Source organism: Seriola aureovittata, chromosome 6, assembly GCF_021018895.1.
Source record: "Seriola aureovittata isolate HTS-2021-v1 ecotype China chromosome 6, ASM2101889v1, whole genome shotgun sequence".
Lineage (NCBI taxonomy): Eukaryota > Metazoa > Chordata > Actinopteri > Carangiformes > Carangidae > Seriola > Seriola aureovittata.
Genome location: NC_079369.1, coordinates 6909843 through 6928596, shown reverse-complemented (window position 1 = coordinate 6928596; position 18754 = coordinate 6909843). Strand labels below are relative to the sequence as shown.

Here is an 18754-nt window from a genome sequence, read left to right as displayed (position 1 = left end):
TGTTCTATAGCAGCGTCATTTAATATCCTCCCTGTTATCTATTTCTGTCCGTACCTTGACATAGTCCAATCTGTTCTCCGCAATCTGGCTTTTTCCGCTCACATATTTCTTTCCTTTGCTTTAGCGCTCTTCCTTTCAGAACAAGAATAATTGGATTTTAAAAACAGTCTCGCACTGTGGTCACACTTCATTTTTATTCTCCCCTTTAATTATCAAATCCCCTTGACCTTCTTCAGTGCCCTAATAGCTTGGAATGCACTGAAATCAGATCAAAGAAATTTGAAGTGGTTTCTTTCAGATGATTGTATCATCCTTTATATGGATAGAGGCTTAGCTGATATTTTTCATACTGTAATATTTAAAGTTTCACATTCATAGTGAGATTAATTTTTTGTGAAGGAAAGGGTCGTTTTTGTTATTCATTAAGATGAATCTGAGTGAAGACTGAAGGACAGTGTGATGTTTACAAAAAGAATTTAATTTGACACTGCATGTCACATACTCTCAATCCTCAAATCAGCTAGACATCCATTTTGGATTTGTGTCTGCTATCTGTGTGGTGTGTGTGTGTATGTGTGTGTGTGTGGTGTGCATGTGTGTGGTGTGTGTGCATGAGCGTCTGTTCAACTGTTATTAATGTATTTCTACATGGGATACAAAAAATATTTAAAATTGTATTGTTACAGCGCTAGATATAAAATGGCCATGGCTATATTTACTATAAATACACTGATAAATAACAAAGACTGGCAGAGTGACAACATTGTGAACATTTGGCCTGAGTAGAATCACACCTCTTAAATTAACTTTCACAAATAAAGCCAAAGATATTTACATACCAAAGCCAGCTCAGCCATAAGCACATTGAACAAGCACATTGTCACATGAGTTCATTTTTGTCAGGGGTGAAAGGAAACCCCACAAGTCCAGACAAATCCCAGAAACAAGTACACAGTAGGTTCATCAAGGCCTGTCCTCTAAGTATTTGTTTGTCAGGTATTGTAACTGGTAACACAATTTTGAATTGCATTATTTTTCATGCTACTACGGTTTAAACAACCCAGTACATCCAGTAGCCCCTGGCATGGGCAACACTACCTTCAAAAAGGCACCATTAGCTGCTCGGAAGAAATGTCATGTCTGTAGTAAATTAACATTTCCCTTTATTACATACTGATTTTCAACAAGAGTGAGTAAAATAGGACACTTATGAGTAATACTGAAAGGTTCCAGGGAGGTGGATGGACCATTACTGTCCAGACTGAAACATGGAGAAGAGCAGTTATTTATAGAGGGCAATGGCATCAGTCTTCATTTCCATGTTTGAGTCAACCTTGGAGCTAGCCACTGCACAGACTGTTGGAGCGATTATCGTCTGGTAATGAACACGTGCCACTGTCCCTTCCTCCACTGTCTTTGACGGGGCACAGTTGAACTACGGCAGGGATTCCTGGTCCTGCTTTTACAGTATTTGTTTATGGGTAGACAAAGATAAGAAAAGAGACTGAGGTGCATTTGAAGGGTTACCAAAGTTCAAGATCTCAATCGATCGGTCGGATCATGAGGCGCACTGACTTAAGGGAGTAAAAACCTCCTCCATAGTCTGCCCAGAAGATTCCATCCTGAAATTTGCTGCGGTAAACTCCACCGCTGTACCATACGCCATTCAGGTTGGTCTGGCCACAGGCATTGTACCACCAGCCACCCTTATGGAAGTGGGCGCAGTTGCCTAGTGGAGAGGGACATAAGATCAGAAGACAAGATGACTGTGATGGACAGACAAAGTGGGAGCTTACCCTCTGTTGTGTCAGTAGAGTGCAACTAATATAAGAAATCCAAACGCATTTGGAGCTCATCTAGCTTCCACCCTACCAGAAAATGCATCCTTGTCACGATCGAGTGTGGTGAACTGTTTGCCGTTGTGACTGCTGAAGGAGTCCCCAGCGTTTCCCTGGTAGGTGCCAAGCCTCAGCCTGTAACCCTCGCTCTCTGGCTCCAGGTGGAAGCTGCTGTACTCGGCGTACACCTTCTTCCCTGTCCAGTCCTCCAACTCTATCATCATCTTGTAGTCGCCTTGTTTCCCCAGGTTGTAGATATTGTCCAGTCCAAGCCAGTGTTCACCGTCTATGTTACCAAAGCCTCTCTGTGGGGGGAAAAGCACCGCAGCATGCTCTGTGTTACCCATTTTCAGTTGTGGTCTGTGTTAAAATCCCACTGCCATGTAGTGCAGACCAACAAAGTGCAGTATTAATTTAAGTTAGTCGACACGGCGGGTTAGTTACCCGTTGAAACAATACATCTCTTTTTATTCTCCGGTTAGTGAAATCACGTCCAAAAAACACAACAGTGAAGCAGAGTGAGGTTAATAAGATTTCTTTGCTGTGTGCTGAGTTTAAAGAAGTCTTGCCTCTGCAGTCATGTAAAATGAAATCAGATCTGCTTCCTGTTGTGACAATAATGTGCTAAGGTTGTGATCTGTGTTTTCTCACTTGAGATGAATTACTAGAATTGCAGCGGTAGTGGTGAATTGGCTGCGGTTGAATACAGCAAATGCCTGTCACTGATCCAAACAACATGCAAGTATTGATTCTTAAATCTAATTTTATAAATGGTGGGGAAACAGAGAAAATGGAGAGACCACTCATTTTGTTTTGTTTTTTTGTTTTTTTCTCTTTTTTGGTTTTGCTCTGAGTGTTATAAAAACTGGTCCTTTGTCTGTCTCCCCTACTTTATCTGTTAGATCCTGGATCACATCTCAATTGCAAAGGCTGACAGATGGGAAGAAAAAGATGAAAGGATCATTTTCAGTGGGGTTGAGAGCAAAGCTGCATTTCCTTCTCAGCCCACCGGGGCTCTCTGATTGTGTATATTTGTGTGTAGGTCCCTGGCTGAGATTTCGCTGAAAGGAAATCTATTGCTAAGCTGTTTACATTGAAGCAAGTGCTTGCTTAGTGGCCCCAAAATGAACTCCTGAGACTTGGCCGCTTACGAGAAGGGAGAGGAAAAGCTGTGAATACAGGTCTCCCTCAAGAATCATATTTAAATTTTTGGGTAAAGTTTTATTAGAGGTCTTATAAACCTTATCTTTTAAACCTCTTAAACTTCTGTTCCTTTTTCAATAAACTTACCTTGTAGTTCTCCCAATTCCGAAAGAAGTTAACAGAGCCATCTCTCCTCCTTTGCAACACGGTCCATCCTCCATTGTCAAGGCCATGTTCACACCAGGCTTGGATCAGGCGGTCGCTACCATCTGTCTTAAGCAGGTACATCCCACTGGTGGTGTGGCCCGCCTTTCGCACCTGGTAACAGTCCCTGAAGGGACCTGGGGTCAGAAATAAGAAAAAGCGGAAGACAAAGAGAGAGATGTGGATTGTGCTTGTGGCTCTGCTTTAAAATGTATGCTTATCACTTCATCATCATTTCACTTCATCTGACCAAAACAAAAGCTCCTACATTAGCCCAATAAAATGTTGAAATTAGTTAAAACAAAAAATTAAAAAAGCCATAAATCCACAAATTGCTATATAATGTAAAGGAATTATAGTTTCTATATCTTAATCTTTTCTTACTGACTCTTGATTCCTACTAAAATCACCCTCTGCCCAAATCACAGACAGTTTAAGCCTCCTGAGAAAATACACCATACTGAGTGCCTTGAAGTGAACAAGATGTCTTCTTTTTTCATTGCATATGCAAAAGTCATCATCATCACTCTGGGCGCTATAGTACAGTAGACAAGAGAAAAAGGGGAGACAAAGTTGAGAAGGATCGCTTGATAAGTTTGAGGGGATATATTGTTGTGGCCACATTCTTTGGAAAATATCTCCTTCAGCTCCGAACATCCTGCAGTCTGAAATTACACAAACATGCATATGCTCACTTAGATTGTTACGTGAATATTCACCTAGAGTTTGTCTTCAAATGAAGGAGTTTGCCTTCAATTGACGCCATGTGTTAGCACTGCACCCAAAGCTGAAGCAGCTGAGCCTAAACCCAGCACATTTCCTCTGTTTTCCCCTGTGTGAATATGTGTTAAACCAGTATGAACACAGGCATTGTGTGAGGGCCTCCAGGGCCTAAATGCCAATGGAAGATGGTTTTCTCAACTGAGTATAGGAGCACATAGGGAACCAGTGTAATGGCCTGGTACAGATACCTAAAACTCCCCAGCACAAGCGTATATTTTACTAGTAATGATATGTCTCCATCAGAACTGTCAGGGGTTCTCTAACATATTCCCCCTTCGTTCTTTCCTTTTCTGTCACTTTCTTGTCAGTTTCTCTGAACTGTGCTTTAGAGATTGAGGTTATATATAAATCCAGTCATCAAGCCATAGTGTTTTAAAAGGGCTGAACTAGACCAAACTGTGGTCGGTCAATGTCTATTTACAGTAGTAGTGAACCTACATGGAAAAGAACCCATTAGTGCTCTTTGGTGACTTAGCTTTGGGTTTGAAGTTTTACTCATTTTCCTCTCTGATTTAGATACACACTATATGTCGAAAAGGGTGCATTCATCCATGGATACTTAACAATGGCAGTCAAATAGAAAATGAAAGGAAATTATTGAGTTAGAGTACCTATCCATATTACAAGAAAGGCTTTAGTAGGTTTTATGGAAAAGTTAAAAATATGGCCTGAAAATTAAATGGCGAAGGATGATGTGTCGGCCACCCCAGAAAAAAATGATACATCCCTTTTTGTTGTTTTTCTTGGTTCAAAATAAACTGGGAATGTCCAGATGGAGAACTTTGTTTCGGTCATTGACAAAAAATAGATTTTGGCAGTTTGTGAAAGCAGAATTTTAACACTGACCTTTTCATATATGGTATGGACAAGGCCTGTGGAATTGGAGGATTATTGAATTGCAGCTCTCAGTTGTAATGAGCTATGATTAACTAATACCACACTGAAATAACAGTTCAGCAAGACCTCGGTGAAGTAGGTGGAGAATTGTTATGCACAACCAGAAATAGCCAAAAGAACTTTAAGTTTTTTTTTTTTGTAATCTAGAAATGGAGTCCCTCCCACACTTCTTCTTTCTTTCTCTCTTTCTTCTCTTTTTCCAAAGGTTTTTCTGAGGTTTTTTTAATATGACTCCTTTGCTTCTCTGCTTACTGGACTTGAAATAGGCCTGTATTTATTAGTACTGTAAGCAGGCTGGAGGTGTTCAGTGTTCTACTGAGACTGGTTTCTGGAGGATCAAGCACAGACTCTGGACGACCTAGCAAAACAGCATTTATCAGACACCTTGGATTGAATTCGCACTTCTCATTACAGTAAAATGGCAGTTTCTGATTTAATCAGATACCAGAGAAAAATATTTGTTGCCTCAACATTCTTGTGGGAATCATATTATGTCACGATGTGATTCCCCTGCCAGTATTCAAGCCGACCACCTTTTATTCCCCTTTTTTGTCTGAGGGATGTTATGCATGATTTCATCCATTTAACCATCTGGTTGTATAACCCCATCAACATTACCCACCGTAGTCTAATTGCCAGTCAAAATACAGCAGCACTGACCAATTTTACGGAGTCATTTCCAAGTAAAGTTGTAACCTTGCAAATTGGTTTCATATTGGAGATGATATCTGTCAGATGTTAGAATTAGTCAGTGTGTGTCAGGAAAATAAAAGAGGATTCTTATCTATCTGAGATTTTATCTGATATGATGGTTTTGTTTAGGGGTCTGAGACTTCATGGATTAGTCCATTCCATGTGTGCTTTGTTTCCGTATACCTCACTCCTTTATTTCTTGAATACAATAGAACACATATAGGACTGACTTACGCCTTGCAGTAGATACATATTTTCCCATTCAACTGAAGTGTTTTTAATGCTGTTCAAAGAAGCCTTACCTTCATTCCACTAATTTAGTGCATATGCTCAGTGCAGTGCAGCCAATACAGGCAGCCAAGTAGGAATCAAAGGAATTTATGATTTCATTGCTTCTGTAGCATGCCAAGCATGAGCCAACTGTGCCTCAGCAATACCTACTGTTGTTAGAAATTATGTTTTGAATTGCATTGTGTAGGTAATTATGTTTTAGTTGTTGTGTGTACAATGAATTAGGACAATTACTGTTGTAATTGACAATTACTTATAAGGACATCTGTTTTTGCTCAGCTTCCTTTTCCTAAAAACCAATTAAATCCCTGATTATTTTATAGTGTTCATTCACTTATTCCTCCATTATCCCCTGCTACTTGAAAATTGGTACATACCATCTGAGGTAAGTGTTCCCTGTGGTGGTGGAGGGTTGATCCCAAAGGGGTTTGCAGTTGGGGAGTCCATGCGTGATCCTCTGGGAAAGGCACGATTGTTATTGTCCCTCTGTATCTCATTAGTGAAACGATTATTAACTGGTATATTCTGTGGTACCACCTGTACCAGCGGAGGAACTGCGGGCAGCTCACTGCGTCCCATCCTCAGACACTGGTCCTCCAGTGCAGAGATGAGAATGGATTGGTTGTTGACCACCCCGGCCATAGTGGCAAACCGGGCCTCCAGCTCCTTGTACCTTGAAGCCAGTCGCATCATCTCAGAGGTCACGTTGAGGACACGGTTCTCCAGCTGGGCCAGCTCAAGAGAGTTATCTCTTTTCCTGATGATCTCATGCAGCAGCTGCATATAGAGCTGGGTCACCCTGGAGTTCATGTTCCTGCTCTCTTTCCGCAGCAGCTTCATCTCATTCACCAAGTTACCATCCACATCCACCACCAGCTGCAGCGTCTCAATCTCACGTCGCTGTTTGTTGAGCACCTCCCGCACATCTGCAATGTCCATACGGGTCACTCTGTCCTTGTCTGGTTCGGGGCCTGTGGTGCTGGCACAGATTGGACCTGTTGACAGATATGACTTATTTAGGGGAGTACCAAGAATGTTTTAGGGGAAAAAGGTGAAAATAGATAATAGTTATATAACCTTGATAAATGAATACAGTTGTATGGTGAATAACTGAAGGTTTATTGCTAAAATAAGGTAACATATGAACCTGTGATTCTCTGCTCAGGTACAAGGAAGGTGTAGGAACACTTTTTGGCATCAGGATCCTGGGGAGCTCTTTTACTCCTGTGGAGAGAGGGCTCTTTGGTCCTCCGGGCTTCCCTGGAACTCCTGCAGTAACTTTCCTCCCATTGGGAGAGACAGAGCACGGCGCACAGGCTCCACATCAGCCCCTGCATTGCTGCTGGCTGGTTAGATGAATAGATGGACAGGTACTGGTGCTCCCTCTAAGTCCCTCCAGGCCTTCCTGCAAGAATACAAGTCCTTAGGAGTTAAGAGCTGGAAACAGCCACTTCTTTGTCTACAAAGGTTAACAAAGGGAATGTCAACCACAGAGGTGTTGATTGGATACTTTCCAAGAGCAGAGGAAATTACTGCCATACGATTTTACTGAAAAGGTGTTTCACACTTCTGCAAATATCCACAGACAATCGGTAATTGTATAGAAAAGGGTCCTCTCGGTGTGAAGTAGCAGAGATGTCAGGTCTTTGTTTCACTTAATTTTGTTTGTGTGGAAATACTGAAAGAGAGAACACAACTTCTGACCAGCCAGAAGCAAGAGGTCTGCTTTCCATCTCAGTTAGTTCTCCTGCTGACTGACAACCCTTTTTTCTGAGGCCGTGTTGGTTTTCCCTCCATTAAGAGGTCTGATACGTGGCGGCTGGCTGTGCTTTATCTTTGGTACCTGCCCCTGCACTTAATTTATCTTCTTTAGTCTTAGAATGAGATTTTTCTTTCTTTAGCAAACTCCTCTCCTTGTATCCTTGTATCCTTGTATAGTATACTCCTTAATGGTCCTTCTTGAGGAAATCTTCCAGAAACTCTTTTTAGGAATCTAGGAACTTATTTGAATGTTGACCACAGGAACCTACGTCTAGTATTGGTTTCTAGGTCATACTATAGTTCCTGTCCCCTCAACAGTCACTGCTCCTGAGTTGACCCTTTCTAATGGCCCAGTAAGTGACGTGCAGTGCTACATGGCTGATTGATCAGACATAAGCTGAATGACTGATACAGCGTCTTGCAAACAGCAGTCTTTTCATTCGTATCAATATTAGGAGAACGATGGGAATATTCTTATAATGTTAACTTTTAATGAACTGTTATGTAGCCCACTTCCAGACCAATCTAAAACGATTCTCATTAAAAGGGAGAAACTTTATCACTCAGTTTCAGTGCAATTACAGTGTGTATAACCATCGTTTTTAATCTCCCTTTCTACTTCGTCATCTTTTTTCCAGCAATGATTCTATCAGCATGCAAAATTACATAATAAACCATCAACACTTTTGACTTTGTGATTCCCCTAATATTCACATTTGTTTGGATGCAGTGACAATGCAAACTGAAATGGCTTAATTAACTTTTAGCCTTTTAGCCCGAGTTTACGTCCTGGGGCTCCTTAGTTCTAAGTATTTGATCAAAGTGGCCGAGAAGAGGGTTCATGACCTCTCTTACTGCTCAGAAATCTGACCTTATTGTCTCATACAACAGTGTTACTTATAAACATACTTGCACAGTGCTCCCCTCCCCCCTCAGTAAAACACATTGACCCCTAATTCCAATCCAGCTTCCTGTGAGACAGGTTGAAAATGCTCATTCCTGTGCGCTCACTGCCCCACATGGCTCCACACATCCAACAGGAAAGCTTAGGAAGTAAAATTTGTGTTTCACTTGAAAGAGTTTACACATACACACACACATACACACACAGATAGTCACTACAGGGGTGTGAGACAAAGTCAAGAAAACAGTGTGTGCACAGTTGTCTTCAGCCTTGTCTAATTTGAGGGAAGACTCTTGGCACTCACCTCTTTCTTATCCCCGGTCATTTTAGTTCTGTTTCTCATCAGTGCACAAGCACAAAAGCCTCATACACAGATGTACACACTGCTCCATTTGACACCCTGGCCTGGGCCTGCGCGAGGCCAGGACCGTCTAGTCCTCCTAATCCACTCCATCACTCTTCACAGTCAGTCTTTACTCAGTGCCACATCATTAAGTCCTACCTCCACCCTGAAACTCAGGCGCTGTGTGTCTCCCATATGACGCCATTGTGGTTCTTCAGGAATTCTGGAAATTCTGTCACTTGGAACAATGTGAAGAAGGGACAGGATTACAGCTAATACTGCAGATCTGTATTGTGTATGTGCACTCTTGCTGGTATGCATATGCTTGTGTGTCCATCTGTATGATTGAATACCGTGTGTGCATGACTATCTAGGGACGTTATTCATTTTCATGGTTGTGTGTTTTTCCAGCAGCCGTTGTGTCTGACAGCGTAACCAGGTACTGTATCCTTGCTGACCTCAGTGAGAGCTGCTAATGACTTTAACAGCAGCATCAGCGGTATCAGTTCTCAAGTGTGTCTTCTCTTCCAAACTATGACTGGTTTTCTACTATTGCTGTGAGCTTCACACAAGTGTCCATACTCAGCATCGTCTACAGTCTAGGGGGTATGACCAGGCCAGGCAACAGCTCATCAATCAGCTATCACCTCCTTTATTTTCCATCTCTTTCTTGTCATCCTTTAGTTTTCCTTCTTTCTTTCTCTTTCCTGTCTTGTTGAGCCTGATTTCCTCCTGGGTGGTGGTTCTGAGTACGAGGGGCCTAGTCTCTTTCATGGAACCACAACATATCAAAGACATTCCAGCGAACGTGAAGAGGTCACCAGTGTGTTGTGAAGGTACAAGGTTTACAGTGTTTCCTCAGAACAAGTGGAGCGGCTCCTTCTTTTGATCCCAACAAACCAAAACCAAACACTGCTGAAGCGCTTAGAGACTTGGAGGGCTATTGAGCAGAAAAGATAAAGTGCTCCCCTGTGGGAGTAAAAACTTCATGCATGTGAATGCACCTTCACATACTACGGTTGCAGTCAGCATGCTGATGTTTGTAGTCTGTAGATTGGAAATTTGGATTTCTTTTTGCAAGCTAAGAGCTATATCATCTACATTACAGAGCGTTCGTATTGATCAGTGCAGAGGCCCTACTTGACAAGCTATATTGGTTCATCATTTCCATTAAAAGGTCACATCTGGTGCTTTTCAGATTCAACAACAAAAGAAGCAACAAATAAAACTCCATGCATGACAGAGTAGACAGACTTGGATGTTTCTCAACAGGCTGCACTTAAAGTCTGTTTACTGAATATGGTTTTAGTTTATAATGGAAGCACTGTCTAACTCTGGACCGTATGTATGTGGGCAGTTTTCAGTGCACAAAAGCAAATAAAGTTGCATGAATTGTTTTATTTCCACACTTGACAAAAACAAACGTTTGCTTTTGGCTGCATGTCTGGGGTATTGTGCCTTGGCATTCCTTCACATGCTTCTAACTGAGCAATACTTAGCTGGAAATACATTGAGAGGTGCTTCAGAGAAATGTTAGATGCAACCAGAACGTAGAGGAGCACTGACTTGTGTCGCCAAATACAGCAGAGACAGAACAAGGGAAAGCAAAGAGGAGCAACAGGCTGTAAGGCTGAAACAAAGCACAAAGATTTAAAGAGATATCGTAGATAGTAGAGGATTAAAGACGACACTAACAGAGGTAGAAAGTGGGTCAGTGCCTTTTTTCCTTCCTGGCCAGGCATCCTGAACATAATTTGAGGCAGAGCGTCTGATAGATAACATACTCCCATTCCTTTTTTTTTTTTTTTAAACTTTTTTTATTCTTGACAGATTTGCACTCTTTTATCAGCCTGTTTCTTTCCATTAAATTAATTTCCTCTCTGTAAACTGTCTCCTCACTTTCCGTGTCTTCCTTTTTTTAACACACTCCTTCCTCTTTGCATTCTGTGTTTGGTGTTCCTTCCACTCTTCAGCTACAGCTATATAACTTTGTCACAGACATGTGAAAGTCATGGATTGTAAGCCATTCAGCAGATAATCTTGATCTTGTATTTCTCAACATCCATGTGAAAGCAGTGAAACTCTGTGTGGATAAAGGGTTTGAAGCATTCTCATTCTGTCTTCTTCGTATTTTGGCAACAGTATGAGCTTCATCAGTCTTCCTAATTGCACTGCTGGGTTGTCACCCCACTAATAGTTATTAATAGTCAGGAGACACATGACAGTGGCTTTTTAATTGTCCTCACTCCCCCCCTGTCAGTCTCACTGTGTCTGAGCTATGGTTTAATTTACTTTCATGGCTGTTATTGGAACAGTCTAAGCACAGACAATATTTATGTGTAGCCTATTTCCTTTTCTTTTCACCACACACTCTTTCTCGTCCAAATGGGAAGAATTTTCATTTGAACAGGACAAGGTCATTAAAGTAACTTGGTTATCTTTTAAACACAAACTTTCAAATCTGCCATATGTGGCATGGCTTTGTTTGTTTTTTTATTCCTTCTCTTGTGTCATTATACAAGATTAAGAGTTCTGCTGGTTCTTATTGAACACAGCTCTCTGCCTTGGACAGCAGAGGTGATTTTCTGAGGTCTGGCCTCAGATGTTATAATAATTAAAGAGTTTAGTGCCATGCTGACAGATCTCTGGACTGCCTCACGCACACACAAATGCACACAGTTATTTTTCTCCACACTGCCATATTTGCACACAATTCCCATACACAGACACACACAACGTGCAAAATGATGCCAACTATGCCCCTTTGCTAAAGCCCAGAGCTCAATAACTATTTCAGATTGTGTGTGTGTCACTTGTTAGTTCTCACAACTCACTCTAGATATGCATATATATATATATAGCGAGGAGGACACTGCCTTTCGTCTACCTTGGTTTTCTGTGTAGAGGCTGATGTTGTACATGAATGCCGCTTAGCTTTGTGCCTGAGTTGGAGACAGAATTAATTATTTTCTGTATGTTGTAAAAGAGGAAATGACCAGAGAACCCATTAAGCAAGACGGCAACGCTGCTTACTTAACTCCGAGACAGGAAACATTTGTTTTGCCTCGCTGGTTAAACAACATAATGAATGTTGGTGGTTACCTCAGAAAGACAGCCATATGTCACACTTGTACCTTCAAGTTACACTGTATGTATTGGCACAAAGTGTCTTGTGATCTGAGCCAAGGCAATCAACTGTTTGATAAACTGATTAATAAACAAGTGGTTTAAAGTGCTTCCATGGAAAGTTGGCTCGCTGCAGGTGGTTAGAAATGAAGGGGACACCAAGTTTGCTCTTTATCATGGGCCCTTTAAAGTCACTATCTTACAGTATTTATCATATTTATACTGTGTGTGTGTGTATGGTTTCTTGAGAGTCGTACAAATATGCATGTGAGCAATCTGTCTACTTCATACTGTGTAGTTTAAGGCAAGTTATTGGTTGTTGCATCTCTCATTCATCTTTAACAAATTAGGTTTAATGATATGGAGCAAAGATGAGTAACAGATGTGTTTAGTGTGTCAGCATTTAGTAATAACTACATTATGTTCACATTATGAATTTCAGTATAACAGTGAAGTTCTCAGAAAGTTTGACATGCAAACTTGATAGTTTGTGTGTTGTGTTGTGGAGAGTCTGTTGTGATTCAGATCTGCACTGGACTTTTGAATGCAGGAGTATGAACTAGAAATATAAAACTCAGATTGATGTGTCACTGCCAGAAGTTTCATTTGATTGTGTTTGTTTCAGATCTCATGGGTAGCCTGTCTTCTGCAGTGATTTACCAGTTCTGATGTGTCAGTGTGTAGCCTGATGGATAACAGTCCAACAAGCGGGGGGGAAGACTTGAACAAAATCTATTTATATTTTCATAGCCAGTGTATTTCCCAGCCTCAAAATCCCCCACTTCCACTCGCCCATCTGGTCCTCAGACTTTCCCACAACAAGTCCAAAATGCCCTGAAACACACAACACACCTTCTCTGCTCAGAAGAGAGAGAGAAAAGTATAAACAAAACGGGATGAGTCAAGGAGAGGAGCAATAATAAACAGCAGATCTGCTTTACATCAAAACATCTCTGAAAACGGCACAGCCAGCTTTACTGTTAGTACACAGTCAGAGACTGAATTCCTCCCGGCGTTTCATCCATACATGATGTCATCAGCCACCGTTTTTTGTCAACAGAGCTGAGTTACATGACCACTCGTACACCCTGACCCTCAAACACACAAATTGACTCATTGCATGCTCACTAAAACAATTGGTTACAGAGCCACAAGCAGGAAAATGAAGGGAACTGAAAGCTGAGAAACCATCTAACGGCGCGGAATAAAGAACAGAATGAAAATCAGTGAAGAAATAGCTACGATGTGATGTTATGGAGAACAGGGGCTGTAGAGGAGAACGCAGCATGAGTGAGGAAGTCGTAAAAGAGCTGACATTATGAAACAATTAATGATAACAAAAACAACAGCATGCATACTGAAAAGATCACTACCATCCGCAAGGAAAAAACTCATAAAAGCTTCATCAATGTAACTGAAGAAATCATACTAAATTGCTACCACAGTGGAATAGCAAACACCTTGCGCTACAGTATTAATGGTGCTTTTTTTCATATCCCCTCATTAAACTGTGCATGTTGAAAATATTAAAAGGAAATCAAGTGAGGTACAAAGAGTTGGAATAGGATTTTCTCAGCATTTATAAACAGGAGCCAGTGATTGGCTCCCCTCACTAGAATGTAAAAATGAAGGATGAGGTGGAAAAATTAGGACGTTATGTTAGATTAAGTGGTTCAATTTAAGAAGGCATTATCCTCTGGTTAGAATACAACCCAATAATAACTACAGAAGTTATTCCCACCTCCTGCTTTCTAGCTACTGAGATGTCCACCTTCATGATGCTACATTACTGAGGAAGGACCCCCCCCCCAAAAAAAAAAAAAAAAAAAAACCCTAAGGCACTGTGGGCCCCCATCTGGTTTCCTTCTACTGTAGTGAAACTCTAAACATGTGGGCTGATGTAGGGGTCAGAGGTCTATATGTGGGGATTAGGGTGCAGCCCCACCCTTCCTCTACTCTTCCCAACCCCCCACCCCCACCAGTCCGCTCCACAACCCCTGCAATCAATCGGTCTTTGTGGAAAGTGGGTTCACCCCTCTTCCTCTTTTGGCACAACACATACACACAAAAACACAGGAGCACAAACACTCTTATGTTCTTATGCTTTGGGTATCGGGGGAAGGGGCAAAGTTCATATAAGGCCGTCGATCTCTAGCTGTCACACACGGTAAAGATAAGGACTCTCAACTTTCCCAACAGCCTCCTCCATCACTCCATGACTCATCCCCTTACCTCCCCCAACACAGAACACAAACACAGCCGTGTTAAACTCATGTCTACCCCAGTAATTTATTACCCAGGCTGACAGATCAGCAGTTTCCTCGCCTGTTCAGGTGGCTTTTCTCTCTGATTATAATAAACTAATAAAGTGGCACTTGGCTTTGAATGAACACATACGGTTTCAAGCATTACAAAAGAGCTGGAGGAGGGTCAGGGGAGAGAGGAGAGCCAGGAGGGGATAGTATTAAAAAGTTACAGCATTTATATAAGTGTTTGTTTGGCTGGATAGTGTAAAATTTCATTCTTAGGAGATTCCTCGTAACTGCTCACACATAGTCATTCTTGGATTTTATTTCTCCTCTGGGTCACACCTCACCTTAAACTCATACCACTAACTGCACATGCTTTCTATTAGTTGAATCAACACACGCACACGCACGCACACACACACACACACACACACACAGCATTACACACCCATTGCCCACTGGCTCTGCTTAGTTACATGCCTCTACTTCTCTTGTCTGTTTATCCCGACCTCCTGGCTGACCTCTTCCTCCCTATGGTGACCTGTCCATTCAGCTGTGTCCAAGCTCTCATTAGGGGGATTCTAAATGAGCTTCACGGTGCAGCAAGAGGCTTTTCTTTCACATTTTACTTCACTTGGCTCTTTTTTTTCCCCCCATAGTTAATAATTTGTTGCTCTTTTCTCTATCCAAAAACGCTACAGCTAACTCTGTGACTCATAATGTAGGGTTGAGTTTTAAGTGATAAAATGTGTCCATCTCATTCTGCTGTGTTAGATGTAACCACATGTGGTCAGCACAGTGCAGGGGCAGTGTTTTTGGACAAGCCCATGTCTGTGTGCGTGTGCGTGTGCGTGTGTGTGTGTGTGTGTGTGTGTTTGTGTGTGTTATCTTGCATTTACTTCTATATGTGGCTCTGTTTTACTGATAAGATCAGCCGAGCCGTTGGTTACACATCTGTGTCTGTGAAGGGTCCACACACAGCCCCAGGTTAAACAGTGAGATACGATTGGATGCATGCCCATCGCCCCAAAAAAACCAAGTTGGCTTATGTTGGCTGAGTGAGCTATCAGTCTCCTGCTGGGTTACAACATAGTCTGTGACAGGACGGCAGGGAAAGGGCAGCGGTTAACCACCCCTGGCAGCCCAACCATGCACTACCTGAACGCTATTTATTGGCTTGTCCAGGAAGTTTTAAAAACGCAAAATAGCAAAGACATCAAACAGATTTTCTGTTGTGATTTACAGTCCGGGAGGAGCGTTAAGCGAATGGTTAGTTTATGTGTGGACTGGTAGTAATGACCCATTTAAAGCTTTTTCCCAGGCCTGCTCCCCATGCTCCCAAGTTTCAGGTGAACCTGAGGGCCAAGCATTGTGGCTCAGCACAGAATGTTCTGGATATTTCTTGGACAGCTGCGCCTGCCTCCTCTTTATCTTTTTAACTGTCTCTCTTCTTTTCCAGCCTGAGTTATTGGAGGTATTGATATTTAGATTTATTACTCTGACGGGAAAACGAGCAAACTCACGAAATGTTTTCTGAGCCATTTGCCATAGCCTCATTTTGCTTTCGACTTGAAGCTCAGGCTCTTTGAAGGTGTGTGTGTGTGTGTGTGTGTGTGTGTGTGTGTGTGTGTGTGTGTGTGTCTGTGTGTGTCTGTGTCTGTGTGTGAGTGTGTCTCATGGTCGTTTACAACATCCACAGATGTGGCTTTGTAGTGAACAGACCATTTTCTGCAGATCCCACCAACAGACCTGGACCTAAGTGAAAACATTTGAAGATAATTGTGAGTCGTTGATATGGAAGCGCATCGGACTGATGCTATTTAGTGTTCAAAGCTTTTGTCATCATGGCAAGGTTTCGACGAAAGTGTTTTATGTCCGTGGGGTGTATTTAATAGAGGATGTGGTTAGGATTGTGTTACATAGTATCATCTCTTTTCTTTTAAATCCGACCCTGTGAAGGAGACTTGTATCATCACAGATGGTCCACAAACTACAATGTATTTCTTTTTTTTTTTTTTTTTGCGTCACGGCTTTATAATGTGTATAGTATTATTGATCTAACCCTGATTCAGGCAGGTTAACTCGACTCCATATGTGCGCCCCTGTTGGCAGCTAGGCTCAGATGGTGCTGTATTAGGAAACCAAAAGCCAAGAAAAAATAAACAAGCCAGGCTCCAGAGCTGAAATCTCTCCATCTGATCACATCAGTCTCCCTCAAGTGTTTAACTGGAATGCTCTACTTTTCTTTCTCTTCACTTTTTTTTCCATCTTTAGTTTTCTGTTTCTCTTCAAGTTCAAACGGAGTGTAAATTAAAGATAAAGTTTTGCAGTTGGGAAGAACACACTGAGACAACGATGACTAAAAAAATGTTCCTTATTTGAGTTTTTTTTTTTTTTTTAATTTAAATATTGTTCTCCTAAAAATGTCTTATTGCATAACCTGCATCACCCTGGAAAGGCAAAAACCACCAAATACCATACTTTATAAATTCACTCTCACACAAATGTCATCCAGCATACGCTTTGCACTCCTTTCTTGATCTCACATACTGTCACATGTGTTAAATGTATATACATAATACAGCTCTCAGTATGTCCCAGTCCTCAGACTCCAGAGGAAAGCCAAAGAAGCGTTGCTAAATGTTTCTGTCTGCAGCTGGAGCCTCCAGTCACGAAACGTCCTAACCTCTCCAACCTCTCAGCCAGAGCTCTCACAGCTGCCCAGACATATTTACTCATACATACACCTAACACATACACACAGCGTCTTACTGACACACTCAAGAATCAAACTCGGAAACAGAATGAACTCAGACAACATTTACCTTTTTGTTACCAGTAGGGAGGGGTGTGTTTCCTGCAGTTATAGTTTCACCTGTGTATTGTATTGTGTCTTCACCGAGCTGCAGTGCTCAGGAATCATCTCTCTGTCTCTCTTTGTCCCAGTCTTCAGAGGTGCTGCCCTCCACTCACTCCTTCTGTCCTGTAGCTGAAAATGACAGTATACAGCCTTTTGTCAAGGCCCTACTTCCCCAAAGATGTCCTCCTCTCTGTGGACTCAGCTGTCCCGGGGCTCAAGCTTGGGCATGGTTCAAAAGCCGGCCACTTCAACAGACTGAGCTCTAGCGACTGATGCTTTTGAGTTTTTCACAAAGGATGGGGGAGACTAGAGGAGGGGAGGGGAAGGAGGAAGAGAGGGGAGGAGAAGGGGGATGAGGGTGTGGGAGTTGGAGATTGCCTTTTTTTTTTTCTTCTATTTTTTTGGAGTGGCCCAGCCTACCTCTGATGTCACTCTGATGGAAAAAAAAAAAGACAGAAAAAGAGAATAACAGAGCTCATTAAGTTTCCCATCCTGGACAATGGCCTTCGTGATTCTTAGGCAGGAGAAGTAGATTGAGTGGAAGGAAAAAAAAAATGTGTTTGAATTCAGAAGTGGTTTTGCTGAGTTTGGAGCACAGGCTCGAACTGCTTTGACCCCTTCTTCCTCAATTACAACCCCTGATTCCCTTCTTTTTTTTTTTTTTTTCTTTTTCCTCTAGCTGTGGGAAGAACAGATTGTAATGCTGCTAAGGTTTCTGAACAGCTTCCTATTGAGTTTCAGCTGCGTATGTGAGAGCAGGAGACAGAGGCAGGTAGATAAAGCTGATTAGTGCTGTTATTGCAGCAAAGATCCTGGCTCCAGGTGTAGTCTGAGCTTGTCTGGTCTTTACTTGCACCTTATCACCACAGTCATTTACTTTAATGTCTCTAGAATAGTCAGACATGGACAAAACATTTTTTGAGCTGAAATATTTGACACATCTCTTTTTGGTGACTGGCTAAGAGGAGCAGACAGAGGAGCTGCCCCCCCCCCCTTGCGCATTGTGACCATCCTTAGGTTTCTAACTTGATCCTTGTCATACAAGTTTTGCCACATGTAAACACGAAGTGTCTGTGTACCCTAACCACAGGTTCTCTGAGCACGCATCTGTCTGTGGGTGTTCCTGGCAGTATGGATTTGTGCATGACTAACTGCTGTTATCCCTGACATGCTCTCAGAGGAGCAGCTATAGCGGTTAAGCCTCCAGGATCCCTCTCTTCCTCCTCTTCTCCCCATCTTTCACTTCCCCCCTCACAGCTGAGTCTTCAAACGCTTTTAAACCGCCTCTCTTGCTCCCACCCTCCCTCCCTCCGTCCCTCCCTCCCTCTCTGATTCTAATCAGATGGTGTTGTGTTTGTGTGTGTGTGTCTATGGTATCCTGAAGATGAGGTCTGGCCCTTCTATTTATTGGACTTGGTCCTGCAGTCCTGTTGTCGTTACTTATTTGTACATCTGCGCTTACACTCTGCATGCTCAGTGCACAACACCGTTTCCCAAGAAAGCGAAGGTGTGGGTGACATAAGTCTACTGTGTGATGACTTTTCTTACATCTGCACTCAATTTCGCCGCTGGCGTGTGAAAGATACATTGAGCAAGAGAGAAGAGGAGGAAAGAGAGGAATGGAAAGGAAGGCGCACCATCAGTTCACTTCTGAAGCTTGTT

At 42.2% G+C, this 18754-nt stretch overlaps 2 protein-coding genes across 4 annotated transcripts in view; one reads left to right on the top strand and one right to left on the bottom strand.

The window, feature by feature from the left end:
- Positions 1-18754, top strand: part of ralgps2 (Ral GEF with PH domain and SH3 binding motif 2) — a 69445-nt gene that overhangs the window by 39555 nt on the left and 11136 nt on the right. The window lies entirely within an intron of this gene.
- On the bottom strand, positions 458-17367 carry angptl1a (angiopoietin-like 1a). Of its 2 annotated transcripts, none has more exons than XM_056378097.1 (6): positions 17058-17367; positions 6997-7254; positions 6227-6844; positions 3129-3322; positions 1873-2143; positions 458-1729 (listed from the first exon to the last, which is right to left on the bottom strand). In XM_056378097.1, exons 2-6 carry the CDS (start codon positions 7184-7186, stop codon positions 1542-1544), a joined length of 1461 nt encoding a protein of 486 aa, XP_056234072.1. In that variant the 5' UTR covers positions 7187-7254; positions 17058-17367; the 3' UTR covers positions 458-1541. The 2 variants fall into 2 exon arrangements, with proteins under 2 accessions (XP_056234072.1, XP_056234073.1); XM_056378098.1 differs by having other exon boundaries at positions 17108-17367.

What these genes read in the sequence shown, in the direction of transcription:
- angptl1a (XM_056378097.1), bottom strand. Translation starts at nt 7,186, where the DNA reads ATGCAGGGGCTGATGTGGAGCCTGTGCGCCGTGCTCTGTCTCTCCCAA. An exon ending in ACCTGAGCAGAGAATCACAG is followed by an intron (nt 6,845 to 6,996) that starts GTTCATATGTTA and finishes ATCTGTCAACAG; the next exon opens with GTCCAATCTGTGCCAGCACC. An exon ending in GGGAACACTTACCTCAGATG is followed by an intron (nt 3,323 to 6,226) that starts GTATGTACCAAT and finishes TTCTGACCCCAG; the next exon opens with GTCCCTTCAGGGACTGTTAC.